Raw genomic sequence first — 26,792 nt, 5'->3', positions numbered from 1 at the left:
GCGGGGATGGAGGAAGGCGGCCAGACTAAACCCTGGACTGAACTTGGCTGCTTGGGTTCCAATCCTAACTCTCCTTCTTTCTAGCTAAGTGACCTTCAGTAAGTTACGTAACCTCAGCGTGCTTTTGTGAAATGGGTTTAACGGTCGCTCCTTCTTTAAAGGCCCAAATGACAGAGCACAGGTAAAGCAACTCACATGATGCCTGATTGTTACTAGGGGCTCAGATGCGTGTCTATGGGAGCCCACATGTCTACGGCTTCCTCTGAGACTCCCACTTCTGGACAGGGCTGAGGATCTAGCTGTACGTTTCTAATGAGCTTCCCAAGACCTGGGCTGTCTCCCCACAGGACTGGGAGCTCTGTGAGGGCCAGCTGTCTCCACCTGCTTGTGGATGCCCCCAACCCGGTGCGCCCAGAAGGTCTGAGGCCTGGGTCAGCACCCTCCTCCAAATGTCCTATGGCCGGGACCAGGGCCTGGGCATGCACTGAAGTTTAGATTAGAACGGTTGGGCTTGGCCGTGAGCAGAGGTGGAGCAGGCAAGGTGGAATGGAATAGACAGAACCTCTCCGCAGACTCCTGTCCCCAAAGCTCTCCGGGACTGGCCTCGTTCTGAGGCCTTACATTCTTCCTGGGGGAAGAGCTCTTTCCTCCTTCTGTATTAAAAGATGAACTCTGAGAAAATGCAACCGCTTCTGGGGAATGTTCCGACTGTCATCTGCTCACCGTCAATATGGAATGGAACTTGGGCTCTTCCCCACCTACCCAGAGCTGAGGGTGGTTTGATGACGGGGTCAGTCGGAACATGTTCAGGGGCACCAGGAGGAGGGAGGTGGAGGCAAGGACCTTCCTCTTTGCCCCTTGGCATCCCTCGCCAGCTCGAGACTTGTGTGCTTCAACTGACCAGAAGCCTGGCAGCTCCGGGCTGCAGCCTGGAGACTTGGAGGGGATGGGCCGTGCTGCCGGACGTACCTCTCCAGTCCTGTCCCACCTTCCCTTTCCCACCCCCAGCTCACCCTGGAAGTCAAAGTCGGTGAGAGAGGGGTTGATGGCATCCAGGTCAGTGCCAAGGTCTCCGTCTGGCAGCAGGGTGTCATGCATGGTCCTGGCCGGGGAAGGCTCAGCCAGCAGCTTGGCGCTGTGACTGGGCGGGGTGTTGGCAGGCAGAGGCGAGTCCTGGGGGGTGCCTGGCTGGGCCCGCAGCTCAAGGTGCCCATCTGGCTGTGGGAACAATGGCTGCGGAGGTCCAGGAGGGGCCAGGCCCGGTGAGAGGTGCGAATATGTCTGCCCGTAGCAGGAGGGCACGTGTCCTCCAAGTAGGTCCTGCAGGGGGTTCTTGCCAGGAATGGGGCCTGGGGCTGGGTGGATTGAATGCAGTGGCTGGGAGAGCCCAACTGGAGGTGCCAGGGGCCGGATGGGGCCTGAGCCTGCCAGCCCGGGGGCTGGGCAGCCCAGCAGTGGGGGGCCCAGCTTCTCCCTCTTCTCTCCAATGAGGCTGTCCAGCTCTTCTAAAAAGACCCAAGAGAGAGGGACATCATGAGACCTCCCTTTCCCCACAATCCCTCCCCAGCCTTGGAACCGCTCAGGCCCTCCCCTTACTGACAGGTTCGCTTTGCTCAACCTATTTAGCCTCCCTGCCTCCCTCTCTGTCTGCTAGTGGGTATGCCAGGCCCTCCCCCGCTCCCTTGCATTGCCCATTGGCTTCCGACCTGGCTTGGCCATGCTCTTGCGGACAGCAATAGGGTCTTTCCTCTTCCACTTCTGTAGCTCTTCCTGCATCTTGTCGATTTTGGCCGGATTGAGGGCCCACAGACAGCCCTTGCGAGAGGAACTTCCTGATTTGTTCTCCACCTTCTCAAAGCACTTGTTGAGAGACAGGTTGTGGCGAACAGAATTCTTCCAGCCGTCGGGTGCCGTCTGCCGGAGCAGAGCAAGACAAGAATTCAGGCCGGGGTCAAGTAGCCAGGGCGGGGTCTGGGCTCCGGGAAACTCTTCCTGCTCCCTCTGGGCACAGAACTGCCACCCGTTTGGAGCTTGTCATCCTCCTCGGCGCCCAGCCCATGCTTGGCAACCCCTTCCATGGTGGGCAGGAATCTTGACTGCAAACTATTTTCGCTTAAAATCTGCCTTCATCCCGCTCCCACCTCTGGCGACCCTTCAGAGGATTCTTGAAGTGATTCATAAAGGGAGGGCCTGTTCCCTATCTGGAGTTGGGTCCTCGGGCCCATGCTGGGACCCCTCTGTGGACGGGGAACTCACTACTCAGGTCTTGGATGCCAGTTTTGGAATTAGGAGGAAGCTATGGAACGTTCCTTTCCTGGGTCTGCCTCATCCCTGCTGGGGCAAACTCAGAAGCAAAGAAAGAGGGGTGAGGTTGTATTTGACTGTGTGCACACGTTGCACACATGTGGCATGAATACCTGGGTTTTGGTGACGGAGGGAGAGAGGGAGAGATTGGCTCTGCATACGCGCATGCGAGTGTCCCTGAATATGTCTCCCTGGTGTGAGCCTTCTCTTGGGTTGGTGGGCCGCGAATTCCCTTGAGCGTAAGGATGTGTGTGTGAGAAAGTCTCTCTGGGTGTGTGGGGGTACTCATGATTGCATGCGTGTGTGGGTGTGAGTGTTCACATGAGTGTGCCTGGGGGGGGGGCGTGCCCTGGTGGGGAGGCCAGCCCTCAGGTGGGGAGTGGGGGGGCTCGTGCCAACAGAATAAACACCCATTAGGAGGCCCAGTCATGCCACCAGTGCGGTAATTGTGCTCAGGGAGGGTTGTAAAAACCATTAGGCTGACTCAGTTGGGTGAGAGGCGGTGGCGGGGGTGCCAGTGGGCACCCCCATCCTCCCCACCTCCAGCTCTGTTCCAGCCTCTGTGATGGCCCCGGGCCCAGCAGGGGCCAACTATGGGCAGGACATCTGCTCCAGCCAGCGGGGCCCCTATGCCCTTAGTCCCTGGTCCCTTTTCCCTTTCAGCTTGCAGTTTCTGGTTAATGAGGGGCGGCCACTCCCTCCTCCCCGGCTCACTTGCCCCAGGGAGCAGCCAGGCTGAATCACGCCCAGCAGAACTGGGTCCTGATGCCAGCGTCACGGCAAGTTGCTGGCAGGAGCTGCGGGAGCCTTTGTCAGGGGCAGCTGGCCTGGGACAGGGGGCTGGTTGAGATGACCCCCAAGGATCCCAGGGTCATAAGGGAGGATTCTGGAGCCACCAGACCAGCCAGCTGGGGATTTGCCTTCAACTCCCACGACTGTCCCTACTAAGAGTCGAGGTTGTGTCGCCTGATGGGCAGAGTTAATGGGCACTGGGCCCTTTTATGGGCCCATAAATCTGTGACTTTGGGATGCCAGGACAGCCCCCACCCCAGCCACTTCCTGTTTGGAAGAGGGATGGTCAGCACTAGCAATTATGTCCAGTGGATGGACACTTCCCCGGTCCCACATCCCTGACTCATGGGGTTACAGGACACCCACCTCAGCTGCCTTGGGCATGAGTGCTATGCACCCCAGGGTCCACCTTGTTCTTGCCCAGAAACATGACCTTCAAATGGAGAGTGAGAGATAAAGGGGGCAGAGGATCTTTGAACTAATTCCTTGGGCAGGTGAGAGGGGATCCGTCAGAGTTGGAAGGAATGTATGTGCCAACTGGTCCAACCTGACCACTTTACAGATTGGGAAACTGAGGTCCAGGGAAGAAAGGGCCTGGCCCTAGATCACACAGGAGGCAGTGACAGAGCTGACTCCAGCCCTGTCCCCTCATTAAGGGCCCTGCCCAGGTCACCCTATAGGGCTGGCTTCACCACCGGGGCCCGTCCCAGTCTCACAGATGCTTTCTCTCTGAAGTCAAATGTAAACTCGGGAGTGAGGGGGTGATGCAACTGGCTAAGAACAACAACTAGAACCAAAAACAACAAAAAAAAAAGCTGTTAGACCTCTTCACTCTTCAGCCCCATAAAACAGGGATTACACAGCTCCCAGGAAAAATAATTAAGCCAGGAAGATGAGATGCAGGGAGGGGCTGGGGGCCAGGCTGGGAGTTGGCAGGGAGGAATGGCTGAGAGGAACAGGGCAGGGCCCTCAATTTCCTCTCTCTAGCCTGGCCCCTGGAAGCCCTAGAGAAGGCCCTCCAGATCTACAGGGATTAGGAAGAGTTTGGTCTCCAGACCGATTGGGATACAGGGGCAGCCCTGGATACCGGCTTTGATGCTTCTCAAATCCCAGAGACAACTCTCCCCGCTCTTCCTTTCTCTCCCAGAATCTCTGGCAGATGACCACACTTTGCCATTCCCGGCCAGACCACTCTGGCCATCTTGCCCGCTCATTTGATGGCAAGGCAGCAAGTATAAACTTGTCTGAATATCAGCTTCTAATTATCCCCAGGCAGGACCATTGGGAAGCCAGTGAAGCCAGGGATCACCTACTGGCAGGTGGAGATGAGCTCTGGACCCGGGCCTCAGCTCCTGCCTGCTGTCCGGTTAGCAGATGGGACTGTATCCCCCAGGATGTAGACCTTGGAGAAGGCATTCCTCACACACAAACTCTGGTCTCCCCTGCACCCACCCTGGAAGAAGAGGTCTATGCTGGAGGGTCTGGGGGCGGGGGGTGGGGGGTGGGGTGGGGTGGGCAGATGTGTGAAACCAAACAGCTTGAGGCAACAACGGCTCCCCCTGCTGTGTGACATTGAGCAGGTGGATCACCCTTTCTGATGTGTTTGCCCCTCTGGAGAGAAGGACGTCTGTCCTGCCTCTACGGAGGGAGTCTGGTAGAGCCCTCAGAAGCCCCTTGAGTGGGTGACAGGACCTAGGTACTGTACAGGTAAGCCACTCAGTTCTCTGGAACTCTCGAAGACCGTGAAGCCCACACCCCGCTTTCTGGCAGAACTGTAGCTGAGCCTGCCGCCCACAGAGGCAGATCTTAATCTCTCCCTGGAAGGCAATGGGTCCTGTGGTCCCAGCATCCCATGCCACCTTGGCTGGCTAGCTCTTACCCAAATTCCTTTAGCCCTACAGCAGCCTGGGGACAGGGGTGGGGAAAGGCTCTCATTTCTTCCCAAGGTGTCTCTCCCCACTTGGGGTAGGTGGATGTTTCTGGAAGCCTGTCAGGACGGACATGTCCACTTTCCAGCAGCCTAAGGACTGACTCCAGCCTGCTGTGTAACCTTGTGTGAGTGGCTTGAGCTCTCTGCTCCTTACACGGAAGTCTGACCTTTTGACATGGAGACAAGGGCAAGCATGGAGGAAGTGGGGCACACCCTCTCCTGGCTTTCGTTCTAACCCTTGTTCCACCTTCCAACGGAAGCCTCTGGCTCCAGAGAGGCCTGGCCTGCCCAGGACCTGGGGATGGCGGGAATGGGGTGGATCTTGGGCTCACCTTGAAGTAAGGAAAGTGCTCCGTCATGAAATTGTAGATCTCGCTGACAGGAAGGCTCCCAGTTTTACTGTTCTTAAGGGCCATGAAGATGAGGATGCTGAAGGCAGAGAAAGCCTTGAGTTTGAACTTGGGAGCAGGCTGGGAGTCTCCCAGTCACCACCCCACCTGCCCCGGCAAGAGTGGTTGAGGGAGGAACCTGCCGCAGATTTAGGTGAGAGGCTCTATGAGGTTGGAAAGAGAAAGGGTGAGGACGCGTCCGCTGAAGCCAGGAATTACGGCTATATGAGGGTCTTGTGGAATCTTGAGAGCCCTGGGTTGTAATCCTGGCTTGGCCATTCACTAGCTCTGTGACCTTGGGTGAGTGCCTTAACCTCTCTGAGCCTCAGTTTCCTCGGCTTTGAAGTAAAAAAAAATGTAATAGCTACCTCAGAGTTGTGACGATTAAGGATGATGCCTAGAACATAGAAGGCACTCATTAAATGGAAGTTGTCATTACCAGTCAGCCCTCAGCCAATCGCACACTGAATGTTGGATAGTAAGGGAGGGAACTGAGGTTCCTTGAGCCCCTGCCCCTGCAATGTGCCAGGCATATTCTCTCACTTAATCCTTGCAAAGGCCTGAATATTGCTGTCCCCCCCCACTTTTTTTTTTTTTTTTTTAAACAGATGAATAAACAGGCTCAGAGAGGTCAGATAGCTTGCCTGAGGTTTCACATCCCCTAGAAACCTGCGGGGTATGACTTCCCTCCTCTGGCATCACCTTATACCTTGAGGATTCCATGCCTCAGCTTCTCCACTCTTCCTCTCACCCACTCCCTTCCACCACAGGGGTGCTGGGAAACATACCTGTAGGAGTAGATGGGTTTTGGGAAGAGAGGCTGGTGCCCGTCGGTGCTGGCCTGGGGTGCGATCCGCTGGTAAGGATAGTGTGAGGAGCCCAGGTATGGTATGGGGTAGCTGCCGCCACCTGGTGAGTACTGTAGAGGTCAAAGGGGGTAGAATGGTTGCCATGGTAACCAGTCTTTCCCAAGGTGGGGGTGATCCCCTCCCCGCCCCATTCATATACATCCAGAGAGGGAGCTGAAGCCAGACTCTTCTCTCCCTGGTCATGGGCTCCAATAGCAGAACAATCTGAGGGGGCTGGCCAAGGGTGTGGACATCTGAGGGGCTCTGAGGTGATCCACGTTCCCAAATTCGGGGTCTCAGAGCCCTCAAAGCTTCCCCCCCCCACTCCTGGCTTCCTTCCTCTCCTGCCATCTAGGTGCTCTGGTTGCCATGGTGATGGGAGAGCAGCCTGGTGGGGCTAGAGAGTGTGACGGCCTCCAGGCCTCCCCTGGAATTTCCCGGAACGGCTGGGCCGGAAGCAGGGTGTCCAGCCTGGGCGTTCGTTTGCTGGGCACTGCCACCTTTTATGAGTTTCAGTGGCTCTTTGAAAGGGCAGGTCATGGTGGTGGGCCGGTGGGGGTAGGAGGTGGTTTTACGGCAAAGGGAGTGGCTGCGGTGCCAGGGGTGGCGTTTTATGGGGGCCATGGGGGTGGGAGACTCTGACTCCCCCATCTGCTCCAGGCTGAAGTGCTCTTTCCAGGTCACCCGAGAGACACTTAGTGCCTGAGTCACCCTCTGTGCAGGCTCCATAAAGGCCTGGGTGCGGCCATCTTGTTGGAGGGGGGTGCGGAATGCAGAAAGCATCAAAGCAAGGCTGGGCATGGTGAGGCCATTTAAGGTCTGGCAGCCCCTGAACCATGCTGTGGCTCAGTCCTTGATGGTCTAGGCTGCCTCAGGGACACCCCCTACCCGGGGCCAGACCTTGAGCCTCAGGATGGCTTTAGCCTCTCCAGCTAGGCTCCTCATGGCAGCGAGGGTGACCCCTCATGTGCTCCCTCGGCTTCCCTCCGTCTCTTTCTTTCCCCCCACAAAGCAAGCAGTCTGACCACCTCCCCACTCCTCCCCACGTGCCTGCCTCCCTGGCTTGGCCAAGATCAGGGCCAAAGCCAAAGAGCTGGGAGTAGAACCTGCTCCACAGGCAGGGCCTGTCTCAGTGCCAGGCTGCAGGTGGATGGAGCTGGGGAGCTGGGCAGTCACTTGCTCCGTCTTGCCCAGCGACTCCTGGGAGCTGCCTGGCTGCTCTGGGGCTCTTTTCTGCCTCTTTTTAAAAGCCTGCATCCCATGCCAATGTGGGACAAGTACTTGGCATCCTATACAGGTCCAAATCGAGGAGGCTGGGCAGTGGGGTGGGGAAGGGGGGGAAGGACCAAAGATGAGGGGGTCTTGGAGCCCTCCAGGTGGGAAGGCTGCCTAACTCCATACCCGGTCCCACCCTATTGAGGTGAAAGGGAAGTTTGGAGCCAAGGTTACATAGCGAGACAGTGGCTGACCCAGACGGGAGCCCGTTGTTTTCTTTCTGGTCCGTCTTGTGTGTCACCCCACATAACCCTTTTCTCTCTGCCCCTGTCTTTGGCCCTCCTCCTCCCTCCCCTTTTGGTTCACATCTGGGCCCTGTCCCACGATAGGCCCCGTTCGCTTTTCAGAGACTCTCAGAGGAACCCCACCTACTCCTAGAGAAGGTCAATGGCTTCCTTCTTTCCCCATGAACCCCTGTCCCCCCAGCCCCGGTGGCCTGGCCCGAGGTCCAGGGTCCTGCTGCCTCCACCTGCCCATCCAGGTGTGCACACCCACAACACACGCCTGCCCACCTCACACCACATAATATCCTGAGGCCCCAGGGAAGCATGCCCACGTGTCCCTGACCCACCTGGTGGAAGGGGGGCTGGGAGGGACAGTACATGTGCTGCAAGGGGGGCTGGTAACAGTACATCCCAGGACCAGTCTCCAAAGCTGAGGGCTTGACCTTGACTTCTGATCCCTGCTGGAAGAAAAAACAGATGACCAGGCTGGGCCTTAGTTTTCTTCCTCCCGCTCTTCTGTGGCTTGAAACTTAACACAAATGCAGCCTCTACTCTGCCTCCCCCAAAGCTTATTCCTAGAGAACAAAGAGAGGACAGAGAAGGTCAGGGGTTTTCCTGAGGGAGCTCAGCAAGTTAGTGGTGGAGCTGGGGCCGGAGTCGACAGCACTCGCCACCCCCCACACCCCACCTCACTTCAGGTAAGAGGCAGAGGCTGGGCTGTCCAGAGGAGTTGGGTCACAGTGAGGGTGGGTAGGGTCAGAGACCTCCCTGGAATGGCACAAGGATACAGTGTATGAGTCCACTCATCAAGCCTGGTTTGGGGCCTGCTTGCGTTCCGAGCTGCTAGCCTCTCAGAGCGGGTCTGTGAAGGACATCTGGAAAAGGCCACTGCTCTAGGATTCCCATCGCAGAGCCATATTTAGGGGAGCACAGGAAGTGGCCAGACAGGTTGGTCCGGCTCATGACCCCAAGCTCTGTACTTCCTCCTCGGCAAAGCCTAAGGGAGCTCCAGCAGGCTCTTTGGAGGGGGCTAGTGAGTCCTCTCCGCTCTATCTTCTGGCCACCCTCAACTCAAAGCAGCTGGTCTGCTTGAGCCCCATGGCACACTTTCAACCCCGGCACAGGGAACCTGTCTTGAGCTGCTGCCAGTGGTGGTGGCCAGACTCTGGCTTCCCAGGGGTTGTGAGCTCCACAGGGAGCCCCCAGAGTCTAGCACAATCTCTACCCTGAGTAGGGCCAGAAAGCGTGCACAGCTAGTCCTGGAAGGCGAACCAGGCCAGGAGGAGGTGGACCACTCTTCCTGGGTTATCAGGGGCCTTGGGAGCCAGCATCTGGGCCCAGAGGGTCAAATTCAACGGTTAGCTCTTTCTGGATGTGCCCTGGGGTTGCTGATGCAGAGATAGCCATAATCATAGAATCTCAGGCCTGGAAGGGCCAAGAGCACTATGTCCAACCTCCTCATTTGGAAGATGATGGGGCTGAGCCCACTGAGGGGAAGTGATGTGTCCAAGGTCACCCAGTGAATCGACCAGCTAGCTGGTTCTCTGGGCCTGAGCTCCTCTCCACTGTGCAGGGAGTAAGGGAGTGGCCTCAAATCTCAGCCTCACAGGCCAAGGGACACCTTGGGCAAGTCACTTGGCCTCTATGGAACCTCAGTTTCTTCACCTACAAAACGAGGGTAGTGAGGAGTCTTTAGAGGGTTGTTGGGAGGATTAAATGGACCACTTGAAAGAAAAGATCTGGCACAGCAAACAGGGGCTGGCATTGAGTGGACATTTGGGAGGCAGAAGCTAACATGATGGTGTCCTCACCACGAGTTGCTGTCGTGTTCAATGGGCCTGAGGAAAAGCCATCAAAGGGCCCCAGAACCAAGGCTCTTGACTTGGCCACAGCTGGTAGGTACCCAAGCCCTTCTCTATCTTCCAAGTCTAGGAATCAGGCTTTGTTGGGGGTGGCTTGGGGATGGAATGGGAGCCTGTTAGAAAGCAAGAGGTGAGGAGAGCTGGTGGGCATCTGGAGAAAGCTCAACCCAGGCTGAGGCCACTCAGTGCTCACTATCTCAGGGATCTCCAAACCTCCCTTTAGCTTTCCTCTGCCCAAGGCAACAAGCCTATAAGGCAGGTCCTCGTAACCATACTTTTCAGATGAGGACCAGAGAGGTTAAGTAACTAGCCCAAGATCATACAGCTTGTGGGTATGGCAGTGAAAGGGATATGTTGGTTGACCTTCCAAGGTGCTTTCAAGGTATTTCTATGAATATACCCAGGCCCCATTGTGGGCAAAGAATGGGGCCTGGAAAGTCCTTTGAGAAGACTTAAGCCCTCTCTCAAGACTCTATGCTGATGCTAGAGAGGAGAACATTGTGCTCCGTGGCTTATCCCCAAACCCTTTCTCTTGACGTCTGGAATGTGTTTTCCTTCTCACATTTGCATATGGGCGGGTAGGTCTGGCTGAGGATTCTTGACACTTAGGCAAACAGAGAAGTCACACACTGGAATCCTGACTCAGGAGCCTCTGGGAAGCTGCCAGCTTCCTTAGCCTGATCTCCCCCACCTTGCCCTCTCCATGCCAGGCCAGGTCAGCATCCCCTCCCCAGCTGACCTGGAGGCCAGAATGAAGCCGAGACCCCAACTTTCTGAACTTGCCGCTTCCCTGGCATAAACTGACCCTGAGTGGAAAAGTCTGGAAAGGGAAGGCGGAGTTTGATCTCAGGGCTTCTGGGAACTAGGACAGGAGTAGGTGGGATGCCCAGCGGCCACTGGTACTCACCAGGACTTGGGGGCTGTGCTCCTGGCTGGGGTAGGGGAGTCCGTTGCACCAGGCCTCTGCCGAGAAGCCAGGCAGGAAGGCCTCAGCCTCCCCCACATCCACGGGGATCTCCTCGAAGGTCTCCAGTGCCCCCGGGGTCTTAAAGGAGTGTCCATCGAGGGCCAGGGCGGTCTGGGCCTCAGGGAAGACGTCTTCATGGAAATGCCGCTTGTATGGGTGGAAAGGCCCATGGCCGCCCTTGAGGAAGCGCCCAGGGCTGCTTGCTGGGCCCTCCTCAAAGCCGAAGCTGGGGAACTTATCTGAGGGTGAGAGCCGGAAGGGGCCCGGGCCAGGGCCGGCTGGGCAGTGGACTTGCTCAGGGCCAGGTGACGCGACACTGGGACTCTGTGGAGGCAGTGAGGATGCCCTCTCTGGGGGGCCGTCGGGCACAAATGATGAGCAGCTGAAGCCGGCAAGCTTCTGGGGTGGACAGAGGGTAGAGAGCCTGTGAGTGGATGCTGGACCAGGACCCTGCCCTGTGCTAGGGTAAAGGGGTCTGTGGCTGAGCTCCGGGGGCTCCCAAACGATGGAGGAGACATAGCCTGCTTTTGGAAGCCCTCGTCTGTGAGGGCACGCTGCTCTTAGATCTGAGGTGCCCTGAGTCAGATGGATATATACAGCCTTGCCCCGGGAAAGCCCCAGATGGAAGGGAGAACCAGAGGCCTCTATCGAACACTTCTGGATCTTGGAGTCACTGGGTACTCGTTCGCTGGTGGAAGGGACAAGGCAGACCCTGGGAGGGCTCTGGGGGTGGGGCCTAGGTGCCAGATACTCACGTTCTGTGGGGCAGGAGAGCCTGGAAGGCCCGGCGCCTGCATGAGGTCCCCCTGGGGCTCGCCCTCCAGTCTGGCAGGGCCGGGCAGCGTGGCGTCAGACTGCGGCGGGAGTAGCGACACCATCACCCGGTCCTGGCCTCGAAGAAAGCCGGCTGTGATGAGAGTGAGGACCAGGGTCCTGCGGTGACCGACCCCAAGTTCACCACCTCCCCACCCACCCCCTCCCTGGGCTGGGACCCTGACTCCCACCAGACATCCGGTGAGACACAGACAGATAGACAGGCGGATAAACAGACAAAGTGAGAGAACATCAGAGACAGAAAGAAGCAGATAAACGAGAGGCAGAGGAAGAAAGCACAGAGAGAAGACTGGTGGAGACGGAACAAAACACACCAGGCAGGAAACCCCCCACCCCCACAGTCCCAGGAAGGAGAGTTGGCTGCTCGGGGGCTCAGTGGCAGATGGAGACCCTGCCTCCGGCCCCTGTCTCCCCAGCGCGGGACTGGGCTAGGTGACCGTGACAAGCAGTCTCTGCTCAGTGGCTGAGCAAGCAGGTGGTCCTGAGAGAAGGGGAGCTGGGGAGAGTGGGTCAAGCCCAGGCGGAGGGTGGGAGTGACCCTCACGCTGCAGGTGACCCAGCCCTCAGTAGAGGCTGGGCCTGTGGTGCCATTTCAGGGGCTGGCATGACCCTGAAAGTGTCAAGTGCCACCGGGGACTTGAGGTGACCCGGTTGCCTGGTGGCCCTGTGAGCCTGGCATGACGCCGGGCTGTAGCCACTGGCCCAATGTGCAGTGACGGGCCAGTGCTGTTTTCTCCTACCTCCTCCAAACTGCATCTCGTGCCTGTGACCTTGTGCAGGCTACTGCCCCTCCCCCCCTTTTAAAATATTTTATTTTTAAATAATCTCTACGCCCAGCGTGGGGCTCGAACTCACAGCTCTGAGATCAAGAGTCACATTCTCTGCAGACCGAGCCAGCCAGGTGCCCCAGGCCACCGCCCTTTCTGAGCTTTGGTTTCACCATTTGAAAAACTAGGGGCTTGTACTGGATGATCGCGGAGGGCCCTTTCTGCTCAGACCTTCTAGAATTATAGCACTTTGTCCCCGGCACAGCCCAAGAGTTTGAGAGGACTCAGCTCCAAGCCTTTCCTTGCTCGCTGTGTCAGGGAAGCTCTCTGAGCTTGAACCCCATCATTTACAAAACACGGAGGGAGGTAGGGCCTCCCTCATGGAGATGCTGTAGTAAATGAAATCATGCATAGGAAGAATTTAACACAGTGCCTACCATATTGTAAGTGCTCAGTAGATGCCAGCTCTCGTTATTAATATCATTATCAGTACGGCCTTACTATTATCATCCTCAGCTCTTTGCTTTCCTTCCCCACCACCTGCAAAGGGCATTTCTTTTTGAATGTCCTCCTCTTTGCCAAGTAGTCTCCGATAAAGGCTGCCATTTGCTGAGGACCTGCTCTGGGCTGGCTGCTGTGTAAACAGTTTGGAGAATTTTCTCACTGGTTTCTCAGAACAAACTTGTCAGGAAGGTACATCATTACCCTCGCTCTACAGATACGGAAACTGAGGCGCAGAAGGGTTACCTGACTTGCCCAAATCACATAGCTAATCCTTAATAGAGTAAGGATTCAAACCCAGGGGCGCCTGGGTGGCTCAGTCGGTTGAGCGTCCGACTTCGGCTCAAGTCATGATTTGCGGTCCATGAATTCGAGTCCCGTGTCCGGCTCTGTGCTGACAGCCCAGAGCCTGGAGCCTGCTTCAGATTCTGTGTCTCCCTCTCTCTCTCTCTCTCTGCCCCTCCCCTGCTTTCTCTCTCTCTCAAAAATAAAATTACAAAAAATTAAGGATTTGAACCCAGATCTGTTAGACTCTGGAGGCTGTACTCTTACTATTTCATCATTTGGTGGGGGGTCAGAGTGGGTGTGGGCCAAACAACAAGAAACGTGTGAGGTTTACACTTACCCCTCCCGTCCAAGACCTCTACCAGGCAGATCAGGATAACTTCATATCCCAGGCCATGATCTCCTGGGAGCTCTGGGAGGGAGGGATGGCCCTGGTGGCCCCATGGTGCCCAGCCTAGGGTTGGCACACCTTTGGGGAATAAACTACCTCCTCTCTTTGATTGGGGGTAATGGGGATTAGGAATGGAGGGCACTTGCCCCAAGTCCCTCGGGATCAGTGACAGAGGAGGCTACTAGCTGGGGTCCAGGTGGGGGCCTGGTGGGAGGCTCTCCCTCCCCTTCAAGAGTCTCTGCCGCCCCTTCTCCGTGTCCCGGCACCCTCTCACTCGGCAATGCTAAATGTGGCGTGACCAGGGAAGCGCCGAGCTGGCCGTAACTGGACACCACAGGGGAGCAGGCATGGGGCCCAAGGTGCCGGGCAGCCCATCTCTGGCTCCGCATGACCGCAGGCCTGGCCGCTGCTCCCCGGATAGCTCTGGGACAGCTGGGGCCTGCCTGCCACGCCTGGATCTGGCCCAGAGCCGCTTTCCCAAGCTGTTCTCCAGCACCTCCAGAGGCAAGGCCCCCGGGCTCTCCCTGCCTCTCCCGGCCCCCCCCCCCCCCCCCCCCCCAGGTCTCAGGCTTGTAACCGGTGGTGGTCACCCCCTTCTCCAGAGGCAGAATTGTGCATGGTTACGACAGCAAGGGGGGTAGATTTGGTCTGTCTGGCCTGAGTTTGAGCCCCAGTTGTGTACCTGTGTAACTCTTTGCATCTTGCTCCTCTGATAAATGGAGCACGAGGACCTACCTCACAGGGTTGCTATCATGAAGCTTAAGAGAGACGATGCGCGTAAGATGCCCGGCACATAGAACATGCTCAAGGACCTATGTCAGATGTGGCTGTGGCCTCTGACCCCAGACCCTAGCTTCCCGATGGTCTCAAATTTAGGCCTGGCAGGCTTGGGGACATGGGCTAATGAGCCCCAGTTGGCGGCTGCCCTTGCTCTTCTGAGACATGAACCTGAGGAGGCCTCTCGGAGCCACAGCCTGGGCCGCGCCTCCTGCTGAGGGTCCGGCCTTCCCAGGAGGAGCCCTGCGGCCACAGCTGCCTCACCCCCATCCTTATACAAGCCTCTATGTCCCCAGACATTATCTGTAGCCCTGTCTGACTTCCTGCATCTCAGACGCCCTGACTGAATGCTTTAGTTTACAGCCATGACTTTTATACCTCCCCACCCCACCCCACCCCTCACCCTCCACCTCCAGGCCCCCAGGGACAGGATTAAAACTAAGGAGCGAGTACAGAGCTAGAGGCCCACCCCTCTATTTGCGCGGAGGATGCAGAAGCCCTCAAATGGTCCTCGGTGTGGGGCTTCCTCTGGGTTGGTTTTATAAGTGACGACTCCCGATTCAGTGGCACCCCCTTGGTTGTCTCAGCCCAAGCTCTGTTTTACGAATAAGGAAATGAGGCCCAGAGAAGAGGTTAGGTGACTTGCCTAAGACCACACAGCCTCTACCAACTGCATTCAAAAGGGCCCTCCTGGCACATTTTGGGATGAGCACTGGGTGTTGTATGGAAACCAATTTGACAATAAATTTCATATATTAAAAAAAAAAACCACAAAAAACAAAAAAACAAAAAACAAAACAAACAACAACAACAACAACAACAACAAAAACCCAAAAAAACCAAAAGGGCCCTCCTGCCTCAGGGGCTGAGCAGTGGGGCTCTGATGGGTGTATATGGGACGCTCTTGTCTAGCACAGGGAAGAGCTCGTTGTGGGGAGAGGGATGAAGCTGCCTTGGTCCCTGACCCCTCCCTGGGGTAGCCAGCATTGCCCCTGAAGTTGGACGATCTGGTTCAGAAGCTCTAGAGTCAGGATGGGGTTTGAGTCCAGTAACTGTGGGACTTTGGTTGAGCCAGTTGCTTAACCTCCTTCCTTGGGCCTCAGTTTCCTCATCTGTAAAAGAGGGCTAATAATACGTACCTCTCTGGAGCATTAGATGAAATATTGCTTGTAAATCGCTTAATGCATAGTACATGCTCAATAAAGAATAGCTATTATTAATAATTAGCAGTGGGACAGAGTTAATTTAAAGCATGAGCTGGGGGTGGGGTGGGGGAAGGAGAACAGAGGGAACTCCTCTTTCCTGCCTCCCACCTCGGTCTCCATGACTTCATCCTCCTGCATTGGCAGAGGCGAAACTTCCCTCCGCTTGATTCTCCGGCCTCAGAGATCATTCCAGCTCTTCCCCTGTGGTAGAGCTAGTGCCTGTAGAAACTCCCAGGTCAGGTGGGAGGCAGGGGCGTTACTCTATTGCTTTGGATCCCTCAGGAGGCTTTGCTAATGGCTCCGGTGTCCTGAGGCTTGCAAGTGCATTCAGAGGGAATTTTTTTTTTTTTAATGTTTATTCATTTTTTTGAGAAAGAGAGATGTAAGTGGAGAGGGGCAGGGAGAGAGAGAGAGAGAGAGACAGAGACAGAATCCAAAGCATGCTCCAGGCTCAGAGCTGTCAGCACAGAGCCTGACACGGGGCTCGAACCCATGAACCATGAGATCATGACCTGAGCTGAAGTGGGACGCTTAACTGACTGAGCCATCCAGGCATCCCCAGAGGCAATTTTTCACTGAAGTCTAACCTCTGTCCTATCTGCTTCTGTTCCAAGAAGCATGATGGGATGTGTATTTGCAAATATCAGAAAATCAGTGTGGGAAGTCCAGTCTTCTCTCCTCCTTTCCTAGATCCCAGGAGCTCCCCTCCCATGACCCTCTCACTTAGGGTAGGCTCTCCCACCCCACAGCTTGCCCCCTTCCCGGACTGGAGCCAGGCCTGGACTCTCAATGGTGGACTGTGCCCTGAGCTCCCTTCGACTGTGTGGACGAGCATTCTCACAACTCTATATCTATAAAGCACTCTGCGGCTTACCAAGCACTTGTATCTGTATCTGTTATCTCATTTCATTCACCTGTTGCCCTAGAGGCTAACAGGCAGTTAGGTGTGCTGGCGACACCTGCTATGGGTTTGCAAGGGTCATCTGTACCCACTTCTTTCCAACTCCTGGTTCAGTCCAATGAGCCCAAATTGGCCATCGTGTAAGTATTTACCCATGGAAACCAGCAAACGCTACAAATCAGAGCCTTCTCTCTTTTTTTTTTTGAGAGCTGGTTGGTGAACATTGATCAGCACACCCCCAGTAGGGGAGCAAGGTCATTAACCCCATTTTTCAGAGGAGAGAATTGAGGCCCAGAGAGGGGAAATGTCCTGCCCAGTGCCACATAGCTAAAAGCTGAAAATCACATCTGATTCTCAGGCCTCCAGAGCCCCAACCACACCCCCAAACACACACACACTCCTGAGGTGCAACCCTGGCAAAACATTAGCCGAAGACCATTTCAGTATCTGGGCAATTCTGTCTACCCTCTGCTCTTTGAACTACCTCTCCTCTGTCCATCACCCTTGGAGAGTAGGAGGGCACGGGTGGGGATGGAAGAAGTAGACTTGATCTTCCCTGGAGTCAAAGGGAAGTCAGAGCAGAGTCCTTGTCCCTAACTTGAGTAAGGAGCATGATGGTAAGAAATTCCCCAGGAGGGGGGTGCCTGGATGGTTCGGTCGGTTAAGTGGTTAAGCGTCTGACTCTTGATCTTGCTCTTGGTTCAGGTCATGATCTCAAGGTTTGTGAGCCTGGAGCCTGCTTCGGATTCTGTGTCTCCCTCTCTCCCTGCCCCTCCCCCCGCTTGCACTCTGTCTCTTTCTCTCTCTCTCTCTCAAAAATAAACACTAAAAAAAGAAAAAAAAAAAAGAATCCCAAGCAGGCTCCACACGATCAGCGCAGAGCTGGAGGCGGGGCTCGAACCCAAGAACCGTGAGATCATAACCTCAGCCAAAGTCAGACGTTCAACCAACTGAGCCACTCAGGCATCCCCTACTTGGGATTCTGTCTCTCTTCTCTGCCCTCTCCTCAGCTCTTGCACTCTCTCTCTCTCTCTCTCTCTCTCTCTCTCTCTCTCTCAAAATAGATAAACTTAAAAAAACAAAGTAAAAAAAAGAAATTCCCCAAAAGGCATGACAAGAGGACCCACAAGGCACATCAATGAATCCTTGCTCTGTGCCCTTCCTGCAAACAGCTGGGCCCTGTGCTCCCTCTACCAAGCATCTCCCCACCTCTGAGACCCTTTTCCTAGTGCCTTAGGACTCAGCAGAAGGGGCCATTTGGGGGTGGGGGCTGGGGGACACCCTGTTTGCTGGTCGTGTGACCTTGGGCAAGTGGCATCCTCTTTCCTACCTTTGTTCCCTTATGAGTACAGTGAAAGGCTGGGACCATTTGCATCTGAAGATGCAGAGGCGGGTCCTATGGAGGTGACTACGTCCGCAGGGCTGGCACCCCTGGCCTGCCTTCGGGAGGGACCTCCCTGAGGAGATCCTCAAGGGGATCAGGAATAGCTGGGTGACTTATTATACCCCAGAAGAGTGTCATCATCCTCATTTTATAGATGAGGAAACCGGCTCAAAGAGGTCAGCCTGACTTGCCTGAGTTCCCTCGGCTACCAGATTCTGCTCCCCAGCATTCAGACACAGGTCTCAAAGCCAGTGGGCTACACGGCCGAGCCTCGGGAGCACATTAGCCTCCTCGCTCACCCCTGGAAGCCAGAGCGGCTGGTGGGGCGGGGGAGGCGGGCAACGTGGGAGGTTTCCTGGGGAGGGTCTGTCCCTGTGTCCTCTGTGGGCAGCTGAGTCACAGAAGACACCGAGGGCCCTGACCGGGCTCTCTCCACTCTCCCTCCCACCGGGCAGCCTCCTACCCGCCCTTCATGAGCCAGGTGGAGATGGCGCAGTTCCGCCTTAATGGTTTCTGTCACTGGCTGCGGCAGCATGTTTTATGAGGGGCGGGCCGTGCCCAGGGCGCCTGTGGCCCCACCCGGGGCTCCTCCCGCCCCGGCTGCTGGGAGGGGCCCCTGGAGCAGCTCAGTAATTACCCAGTTGGGGCTGGCACTGGAGGGCCCGGGGCCTGCTCCTGAGGCTTGAGCACCCCAGGACAGCGGGAGTCGGAGAGTGCCAACAAGGAAGAAATTTCTAGATCCTCTCATCCCGTCAAGGTTGGGGGTTCTGAAGCCAAAATTCTGGCCCCTCTGGCTCTTCGCCCTGCCTCGGGTTCAGGAAAAGTGGCAGCTGCCCCTGCCTTCAGATCTGATTCAAGTGCTTGGAGAAGCAGCTACAGGCAGAGGGGGTGGTGGGGGGGGGGGTGGTGGGGGGGGGGAGGGGGGAAGAACAAAGCGACAAGAGCAAGCGTGTCCCCCGCTGTGAGACTTTCTTCAAGTCTGAGCCGCTGTCACCCACAGCAGAGCCATTCCCACCCCCCAAAGCAGAGCTCACCCAAAGCCATCTCAGCCATCCCCCTGCTTCTGGAAGTAGGCTGGTCCTAGAGTATCACTCGGCAGGCCCATCCTGAGAATGTACTTGAGCCTCCTTCCGTGTCTGGGGCTGACCTGGAAGTTCTTCCAGATATCTAACCTTAATCTCCCATGTCATCTTAGCCCTCCCGCTCTGTTCTTCCTGCCATCTACTGAGGGAACCTCCAGAGGCTGTTAAATGGCAATGGACTCATCCCCTCTCCACAGCCTTGCTGTGGATGCCTGACTCCGACAGTTTCCTGCTTTCCCACTCTCCTTGGCCCTGCACCCCTCCCTTCCCACCATCCCTGGCCACCTCCCCATCTCCCCAGCCCGTCCCCAGCCCCTGCCACCCAGCTCTGGCCCCAGAGAAGCTGAATCCAAGCACTCACAGTGGGCTCTGGGCCATGGCCACCATCACGGCTTCGGGGAGTCATTGAGCCCAGCAACAAGCCAGCAGCCTCCATCGAGGTATAAATACTCCCACATGCCTGGACCAGCCCCCTGCCTGAGGGCTGGGGCGGCGCTGCCTCCCCAGGGCTGGCAGGCAGGTCACATGCCCCATAAATGCCACAGGACCACAGGCCCTTCCCAGCAGCCCTGGGGAGACCGATTGGGGCTTGACCTTTCTGGATAGATGGACAATGGATGGGTGGATGGACAGGTGGATAGACAGAAGGGTAGACGGATGGTTAGAGTGGACAGATCAAAGGATGGACAGATTGATGGATGGACTAATGACTGGATGGAAAGCTGGATAGGTGGATAGATGGACAGACAGATGGATGAATAGACAGGGGACAGATTGAACTGCCTGTGGATGTTCATTTGGTAGATGGGAAATAAGGGGTGCTTGGTTTTAAGGAAATAAGAAATACTACCCCTCACGCTCCCATCCAGTCCCTTCTAAGACACACTTCCGAGGACCCCTTTTCTCCTAGAAAAGACTGGCCACCTAGTCTGAGGGATTGGCTCTGCTGGGTCTCCCTTCTCCTCGGATGCCCCTTTCCGGAGACCTCTCACCTAAATACCCCAACCCCCAAAGATCTTTTGCTCTTACTCTTGGGGATCATTGACGGACCATCTTTTCCTTCCTCCTGCCTATTCCTGAGTCCAGGCTCTGAGGCTGTGAGCCCACCTCCAGATTTTGCTCCCAGAAGCAAGGTCAGCTTGCCCTCCAAGGCTAGCAGGAGAAGAGGGAAGCAAAATTCTCAGTTCCAAAACCATGAGCCCCTTAGATGGGCAATTTAGGGAGAAGATGCCCCTCGCCTCTTACCTTCCCCAGAGGTTTTTAAAAGCATGATTGGGTCTGATGGTGAGAACAGGCTCGACAAGGGACTTGTGGGTAGACAAAGTGACCCAGAACCATTGGTGGCTTGACTAGAGAGTTGGGCTCCTGGAAAGGGGGGACTTCTTGTCTGCTTAATCCCCCCTGGGGCACAGTGTGAAGAGAGCAGTGGTCTGGGGCCTTACACACTGATTCCCAGAGAAGCAAGCTCCTTCCAATCCTCAGTCTGCCCAGCCGTGAAAGGGACCGAAGAGTGGGGGTGAGGTGTGGAGTGATGGGAGGAACAGGAGGATTTTTCACAGAGGATGAAACATGGCCTTGTTTTCCCTTACAACAAGCTTCCTCGAGCCATGCCATCTGTAGGGAGGTAGAGGAATGGGCTGAGGGATGGGACCACATTGCTTGCCTCTGAGCACCCATTAGCGCTACAGTCCTGTGTCCGGAAGTCCCACCCCCATCAGGAAGTCCCTGAGCTGAACCTGTGGTTCTCCCCCTGTGGGCTGCTTTGATAACTGGCTGCAGAGTTGATTGGCTGTGGTATGATTGGCAGCTGAGGATTTGAGCTGTGAGACCAATAGGGGTGACTGGAGCCCTGTTTTACCTCATCCCCTAGTCTGGCATTTATCATCTCATAAGCCCCATCATCCTTCTGATCAAGGACCCCAGAAGTGTCCTTTTCCCAGCTCTGCCATCAGCATCGGCTAGTGGGGAAGTGAATCTCATTTCCTCCTTTATTAAATGGGCTCATCTTTGCCCTACGTACCTCACCTGACTATCCTGGGGACAGAGGGAGAACCAGGCCATAAAAATGCCTGAAGGAAGACGAACTGACACCATCTTTTCTGGTGCTCCTGTGTCCTCCCCTCAGATTCTGGGCCCATGGGATTTCAGGAAAGGGAGGAGGGCTGAGATCTTTTCCCCTTCAACCATGTGCCCTTCCCAGGGTGTTTGTTCCCTATGGGGGTGGTCAAGAGCTCTCACACCCACATGCGGCTCTCTTCTGTCTGTGCAGAGCCTGCTTTGGATCCTCTGTCTCCCTCTTTCTCTGCCCCTCCCTGCTCACGTGCTCTCTCTTTCTCTCTCAAAAAAGAAAGAAACTTAAAAAAAAGTATAGGAGCGCCTGAATGGCTCAGTCAGTTAAATGTCCGACTTCGGCTCACGTCATGATCTCACGGTTCTTGGATTCAAGCCCTGCATCAGGCTCTCTGCTATCAGTGGGGAGCCTGCTTTGGATCCTCTGTCTCTCCCTCTCTCTTTGCCCTTCCCCTGTCGCTCTCTCTCTCTCTCTCTCTCTCTGTCTCAAAAAAAAAATTAAAAAAAAAAAGGAGTGCTCACATCCAGAGGGTGGCCCCCTCTTTGCCTGCCCACCCTAGTCGGGGCTCAGGTTCCTGCCATCCCTTGGGCCAGGGGCCTCTTGTGCTCTGTACATATCATTTCCGGAAGCCCTGCTCATTATTACCAGTCTATCATTAGGGGTATTAATTCTGCCACCACTACTAATAATACAGATCTAGTACCAGACAAATACATACTGTGCAGCCCCTCCCCCCAAGCCAACCTGAGCACGTGAGAGCACATACAAGGCAGACAGTAAGCTTAGTGCTTGAATTTACTGACCTGGAGTGAAAAGAGCACTGAGGGGCCCTCCCCTCCCCCTCCCCCCCAAGTCCCTCTCTATTTGACAGATAAGGAAACTGAAGGGATTGTGGAAGAGATCGTTCTCTGCTCTGTAGGTACCTGGGCACCGACCCTTCCTCCAGGAACCTGGGCTGGGTGAAGCTGGCTGAGTGCCTACTTATTCCCTTGCTCATCTGAGGAGAAGGATGTGGAGAAGGGGCATGTTCCGGGGGGTATTCCCCCAAGCCCATACAGCTCCTGGGCTCCAGCCCCCACCTTTCTCCCCTCAGCACCTCCAGATCCCCCTGGGCTTGGCTTGGCATGGTCATCCCAAAGAACTTTCTCTCCAAAACCCTTCCTGCCTCAGAGATTGGGCATACTTATGGGAAGGCCCAGAGAGGCCGAGCCTCCTCTCCAAAACCACATGCTCTGTGGGGCTCAGTGGGGGCTCCAGGAACCCCTCCCAGAAGGAGCTGGGGATGTCTCTGACAGTGGACACTTCTGCTCTGTCTCTGCTTGGATCACTCTGGTTCTGCTAAGTGGAGTCTGATAATTGGGTTTTCTGAGCATGGTGGGGTGTGTGTGTGTGTGTGTGTGTGTCCGTGTGTGTCCTTGAGCACATCCTATGCCTTGGCTGGTATAGTCTGGGACATGGCTATGGAATTTACAAGTGTAGGTGGAATCTCCAACTGTCTCCGGGCGATCCAGTTCTAGGGACACACCCCATTCTAGGGGTGTGTGTGTGTGTGTGTGTGTGTGCGCGCGCGATGGTGCCCAAGCCGGCTGTAGTTTGTCAGAAGCAATCGTTTCAGGCTAGAGGAGCAGGGCTTGAAGCTGACTGATTATGCATCTTCCCCTGAGCATGGGGTGGAGGTTCAGGCCAGACCTCCCAGTGGGTTCTCTTGTTGCGTCTCGAGGGGAGCCCACCCCCTGGGGCTGCCAGAGTAACCGTGAGAGGCAAGGGTTCCCTTTTCTCTGTGACTCGCAGCTGGCTCTCAAGTCAAGTTCCCTGAGCGATCACGATTCAGCTAATTCGCTCCCCGGCCCCATTCATCTGAGCTGACTAAGCAAGAGCCACGGGCAGGGTAGAGACCTGGGGACGCTCACGACAGCAGTCATTCTTAACCCCGCAGGCCTTCTTGCCTCAGCCTCTGTCCATTTCCCTGCTTTGGGCCTGGTCGTGCCTAATTGGATCGGTTACACCTGCAGCCCCCAAGAAAGGTTGCCACTGCCTCCCTTTGGGGCCCTCCGGGCATGTCTCTCCATCTTCCCCTTCCACCTGCCACCCACCTGCAGTGTGGAGAGGTCCACCTGGACATCAGACCTCAATTTGTCTTGCTGCATTTGGTCTCATTTTTTACTGTTTGGTCAACACCCAGCCTTTAAGGCCTGGATAGGATCAGGAAGTAGAGAGGGCTTCTCCAGGGATGACCCCCTCCAGTCCACTTTGTTCTAGTGGCATTGCTCTGGGCTTTTCCTGAACACTGGGAGAATGTGAAGGACACAGAAGGACGTAGTGAGGATGATGATGAGGGGGTGCTGGGCTCCGAGTGGGACCTCTGGTGTATGGAGAGATCCATTCCGGGGAGATGGTGGTGGAAGATGGGTTTGGGGATGAGGTTGGAGGCGGGCACAGAGGTGGAGGAAGGGACAATAAATTGGAAAGACCAAAATTATTCAGGGACGTTTGATACTTTGAAATGCACTCTCCCAGAGGTCATCTTGTCATTTCCCTGCTCCTGGGCATGTTGCCAGCCGAACCACACCCACCCCAGATCAATGGTTGTCTCTGCACTCAGGAAACCACCTCCTGTGGTCACACAGTCCAGCCAAACTCAAGTTACGATACTGAAACATGTCATGATGTCTAATGCCAATCTCTCCTGTGGCAGAAGCCGATCTCGGCTTTTTGGACTCGCTCCCTGCAGGCCGAGCAGGGATGGCGGGCTGTGACTGGGAAGGAAAAAGGGGAGGGCATACCTTTGGGACCCCTGTCCCTTGCATCCCTCTGTTATGGGGGAATCAGGGGAGGCGTGCAGAAGTGGCTCCCAGCAGCCCCACCTCATGAGAATACGGAGCTGGAAAGACCGTTAGAGGGGCAGTGGACAGGGGGCCTTCCTTCCGTCCCTTCCTGTACACAAGGCCTCAGGAAATTTCAGCGTGACTTAGGAACAGTCTCTGGCTATCCGCGTGAGCCCTGTGCTGGCATATTCTGCTGATACATGAAGACTCCGGCTGGGAGGAGGAAGTTAGACATCAGGACGGATTTCCTGTCTGGGAAGGACGGACAGAGCCCATGGGAAGAGGTGTCGCTTTCTTAGAGGGCAGATGGGACTCTCCTTGGGGGCTAAAGAAAAAGGCTCTCCCTGAGACCAGGGTGGGGGTGGGGGCTGGCACACCACAACTTCCCAGAAGGCACGCGTCTCCCGTGGGCTTTACCCTTGTCTTTAACTTTCCCAGGCCGCCTCCCTCTCTCACAAGGAATGGCAAAGGCTGTCGGTAGGGGGCCAATGTGGGCTCGGTGTGAGATTGAGACAAAGATGGGGGCAGGGAGGGGTCCTGCCCTCCTTCCCAAGAGCAGAATTGAGAGGATTCTGGGGCTCCCCGAGCCCCTGGGAAATAAAGTCCTCTGAGAACTCCCTGGCATTCCCGGGAGAACAGGTTCCTGGCCCTGGGAGGTGAGTGAGGCGCCGGGCCTGGGGGGGCAGCATGCCTCAGCAGGCCCTGGAGCCGGGAGCTCAGCTCCGCACAGGCAGCGGCATGGGGCGGGGCCGGGCGGGGAGCTGGGAGGATGAGCGCCTCTCCCCATGGCACCGTGGCCCCTGACGATCCCGAGCTTCCCCAGTCCCAGCCTGACTGTGGCCCTGCCTGGCCCTCCACGTGAGAGAGGTCCCGGGACAGGAGGTGCTGCCCATCCCCCCCCTCACACCATCAGTTGGGGACGCCCCCCCTACCGCCTGTGTCCTGGGGGTCAACGAATGACCAACGTGGCATAAGGGCCTGAGCCAGGCCCTGCGGGGGGCGGGAGCGGGGATGGGCTGGAGTGCGATGCCATCCCTCCACCACACCCTCCAGTTCAGCCCAGAGGAGCTGGGTTTCATCAGTGGGGGAAGGCCACGGTCAAGCAGAGCTGGACTCCGTGGCAGTGGAGACTTCATGACTTCGAGGGAGCTGACCAAACGTCCTCCCTCAGGATTAGCAAAGTGAGGAGGGCACCCCTGCGGGCAGGGGGGATGTGTGGTATAGAGGCAGGGAGAGGGATGAAGCGACTTCCCTGGGGTGTGCCCTCTTCCCCTGGGTCCTTTCCCACCGGCCAGCTGTGCCTGGCCACGGGACGCACACAAACATACCCCCTCACACACACTTCTGGGTATAGAGAGAAGAGGCAAACACTTGTTAGAGTCCATGCTTTATCTAACTTGCTTCTTCGAACAACACTTCGGGAGGACCTGGGGGACTCCCTGGGGAATGCCAGAAGCTTACCTGATGCGGGGAGGGGGTGGGGAGAAGCCCTGGGAGCCAGAGAGGGCTTCCTGCCGGTCCAGCCGTTTCCCTAAGGGCCTTTGCCTCCCGGACTCCCAATTCTGGGTTTCAGGGGTCCTAGAGCTGCCTGCCTCTCCCGGGTCTGCTCCCTGGGCCCCCCGATTTCAGAAGTCTTGATGGAGAGAGGTATTCCTAGACCTCCAGGGGATTCTGCCTTGAGCTCAGCATCAGCAACTGGCCACAGCACCTGTTTGCCACCTGTCTGCTTCTCCACCAGGTGCACCACCCCCTTCCTGCACCCCAGGCCTCCCCGGAGCCCCCAGGCATCTAGACCCCAGCCCAGGCCGCCCAGAGATGTTGAGCGATTTCTTGATCAACACACCCCCTTGGCATCACCCAGCTCCCAGAGCTGGGGTCCCCCCTCTCCCCCAGAAAGCCACTAACGTCGGGAATCTGCCTCCCTGTCTTTCAGCTCTTGTTTTCCAGTTCTAGCATTGCCAAGTCCTCATTTTCTCCCAGCGCGGGGTGGCAAAGCAAAGCCTCTCCAAGCACAGAGCCGCACACAAAATCCAACAAAACACCAGAATGAAAAGCCCTCCTACAGCAAGAAGGGTTGGAGTTGGACGGCCTGGGACAGGGACGAGAGGGAGGACCACGAGGGGGTCTTCCTTGGCCTCCAGGCACTCACCCTGCTTCCCGAGTCTCCCTTGAGCTGCAGTGAGAAGATGGGGAGCACCCAGGGGCTCCCAGTCTCTCCCAGGGCCCGTTAAAAAGGCAACCTCCCACCCCATGCTCTGGCCCGGCCCTGCTGGCCTCCACGGCTGACTTGGGACAGGTCTCCTCTTACCTGCTCAGTGAAGCAGGTCGGCGTGGGGGCCCGGGTCTGGGGGGCCAGGAGCTCCGTCCGCCTGTCAGTCTGTCAGCTTGGCCGTCCTGGGTCTGTGCTGACATCAGGTGAGGGGAGGCAGCTGCTGGGTGAGCCAATAATTATGATATCAGCTTCCCCTTGCCCCGAGGGGCTGCTGCCAAAACGGGGAGAAGAGCAAGGTGACTAAGAAGCTAGTTTGCTCCTTGGCTCTTGTTTGACAGGTACCGGCTCCTGTGCCCGCCCCAGCCACACCCCGGCTCCCCCCAACCCCTCCCTTCTCCTGGGCCAGCCCTGGCCCCCAATCTCTGCCAGCGGGCACGGCCTGTGGCCCGCGGAGGAGGGGGTTGTCCCGTGGCCCCCACCTGCACCCCAGAAGGGGGATGTCAGCCCTCACGGGTGGGGCACAGGCCTGTCAGGACACGCACACGTGTGTCAGGAGAGCTGGGCCACCACATGTATGTTCACGGCGCCTGCGAAGGGATTCCAGGGAGCAGCTCTGCGTGGCGGCCCAGGGTTCTCTGCGGCCTAATGTGGACGGGCAGGGGTTGTGACCCCTCAAGGGCCAGGTTACAAGCACAGAGGTGCAGAGAACTGTCTGTCCATGGGGTCCATCCGTCTGTCTGTCTCTCCGGTCCCTCTGATACCTTCAGGGTGTGTCCTTGTGTGGGTGGGTGTGTGTGGGTGTGTGCACCCACATGCCTCTGTGTCTGTGACTCCCTCCACGTGTCCGTGGGCACGTGAGTCTTTCCATGTGTCTGTACATTCGTCACCTGGGGCAGTGTGCCCCTGCAGCTACGTCTTCCCCCACGTCTGTGTGCAGGTCTGTCACCCTATATCCTATGTCCCTGT

At 56.5% G+C, this 26,792-nt stretch overlaps 1 protein-coding gene across 7 annotated transcripts in view; it reads right to left on the bottom strand.

Annotated features, from left to right (window-relative positions):
• Positions 1 to 26,140, bottom strand: part of FOXN1 (forkhead box N1) — a 28,310-nt gene extending 2,170 nt beyond the window's left edge. Inside the window, exons 1-8 of one of the 7 annotated variants that reach the window (XM_040455327.1) lie at positions 25,923 to 26,140; positions 11,347 to 11,498; positions 10,532 to 10,990; positions 8,110 to 8,223; positions 6,204 to 6,334; positions 5,359 to 5,455; positions 1,707 to 1,914; positions 1,014 to 1,505 (exon numbers count right to left, since the gene is read on the bottom strand). In XM_040455327.1, the coding sequence (XP_040311261.1) occupies positions 1,014 to 1,505; positions 1,707 to 1,914; positions 5,359 to 5,455; positions 6,204 to 6,334; positions 8,110 to 8,223; positions 10,532 to 10,990; positions 11,347 to 11,469 (1,624 nt within the window). In that variant the 5' untranslated portion in view covers positions 11,470 to 11,498; positions 25,923 to 26,140. Of the gene's footprint in view, positions 1 to 1,013; positions 1,506 to 1,706; positions 1,915 to 5,358; positions 5,456 to 6,203; positions 6,335 to 8,109; positions 8,224 to 10,531; positions 10,991 to 11,346; positions 11,499 to 19,079; positions 19,150 to 25,922 lie in introns of those variants that run through there. The other 6 variants (XM_040455330.1, XM_040455329.1, XM_040455328.1 and 3 more) reach the window with 6 other exon arrangements.
• Positions 26,141 to 26,792: the final 652 nt, after the last annotated feature.

Source organism: Herpailurus yagouaroundi, unplaced genomic scaffold (genome assembly GCF_014898765.1).
Source record: "Herpailurus yagouaroundi ecotype Mexico unplaced genomic scaffold, PumYag 215, whole genome shotgun sequence".
In the NCBI taxonomy this organism is placed as follows: Eukaryota; Metazoa; Chordata; class Mammalia; order Carnivora; family Felidae; genus Herpailurus; species Herpailurus yagouaroundi.
The sequence above is the reverse complement of the archived record's forward strand: the minus strand, read 5'-3'. Positions and strand labels throughout refer to the sequence as shown.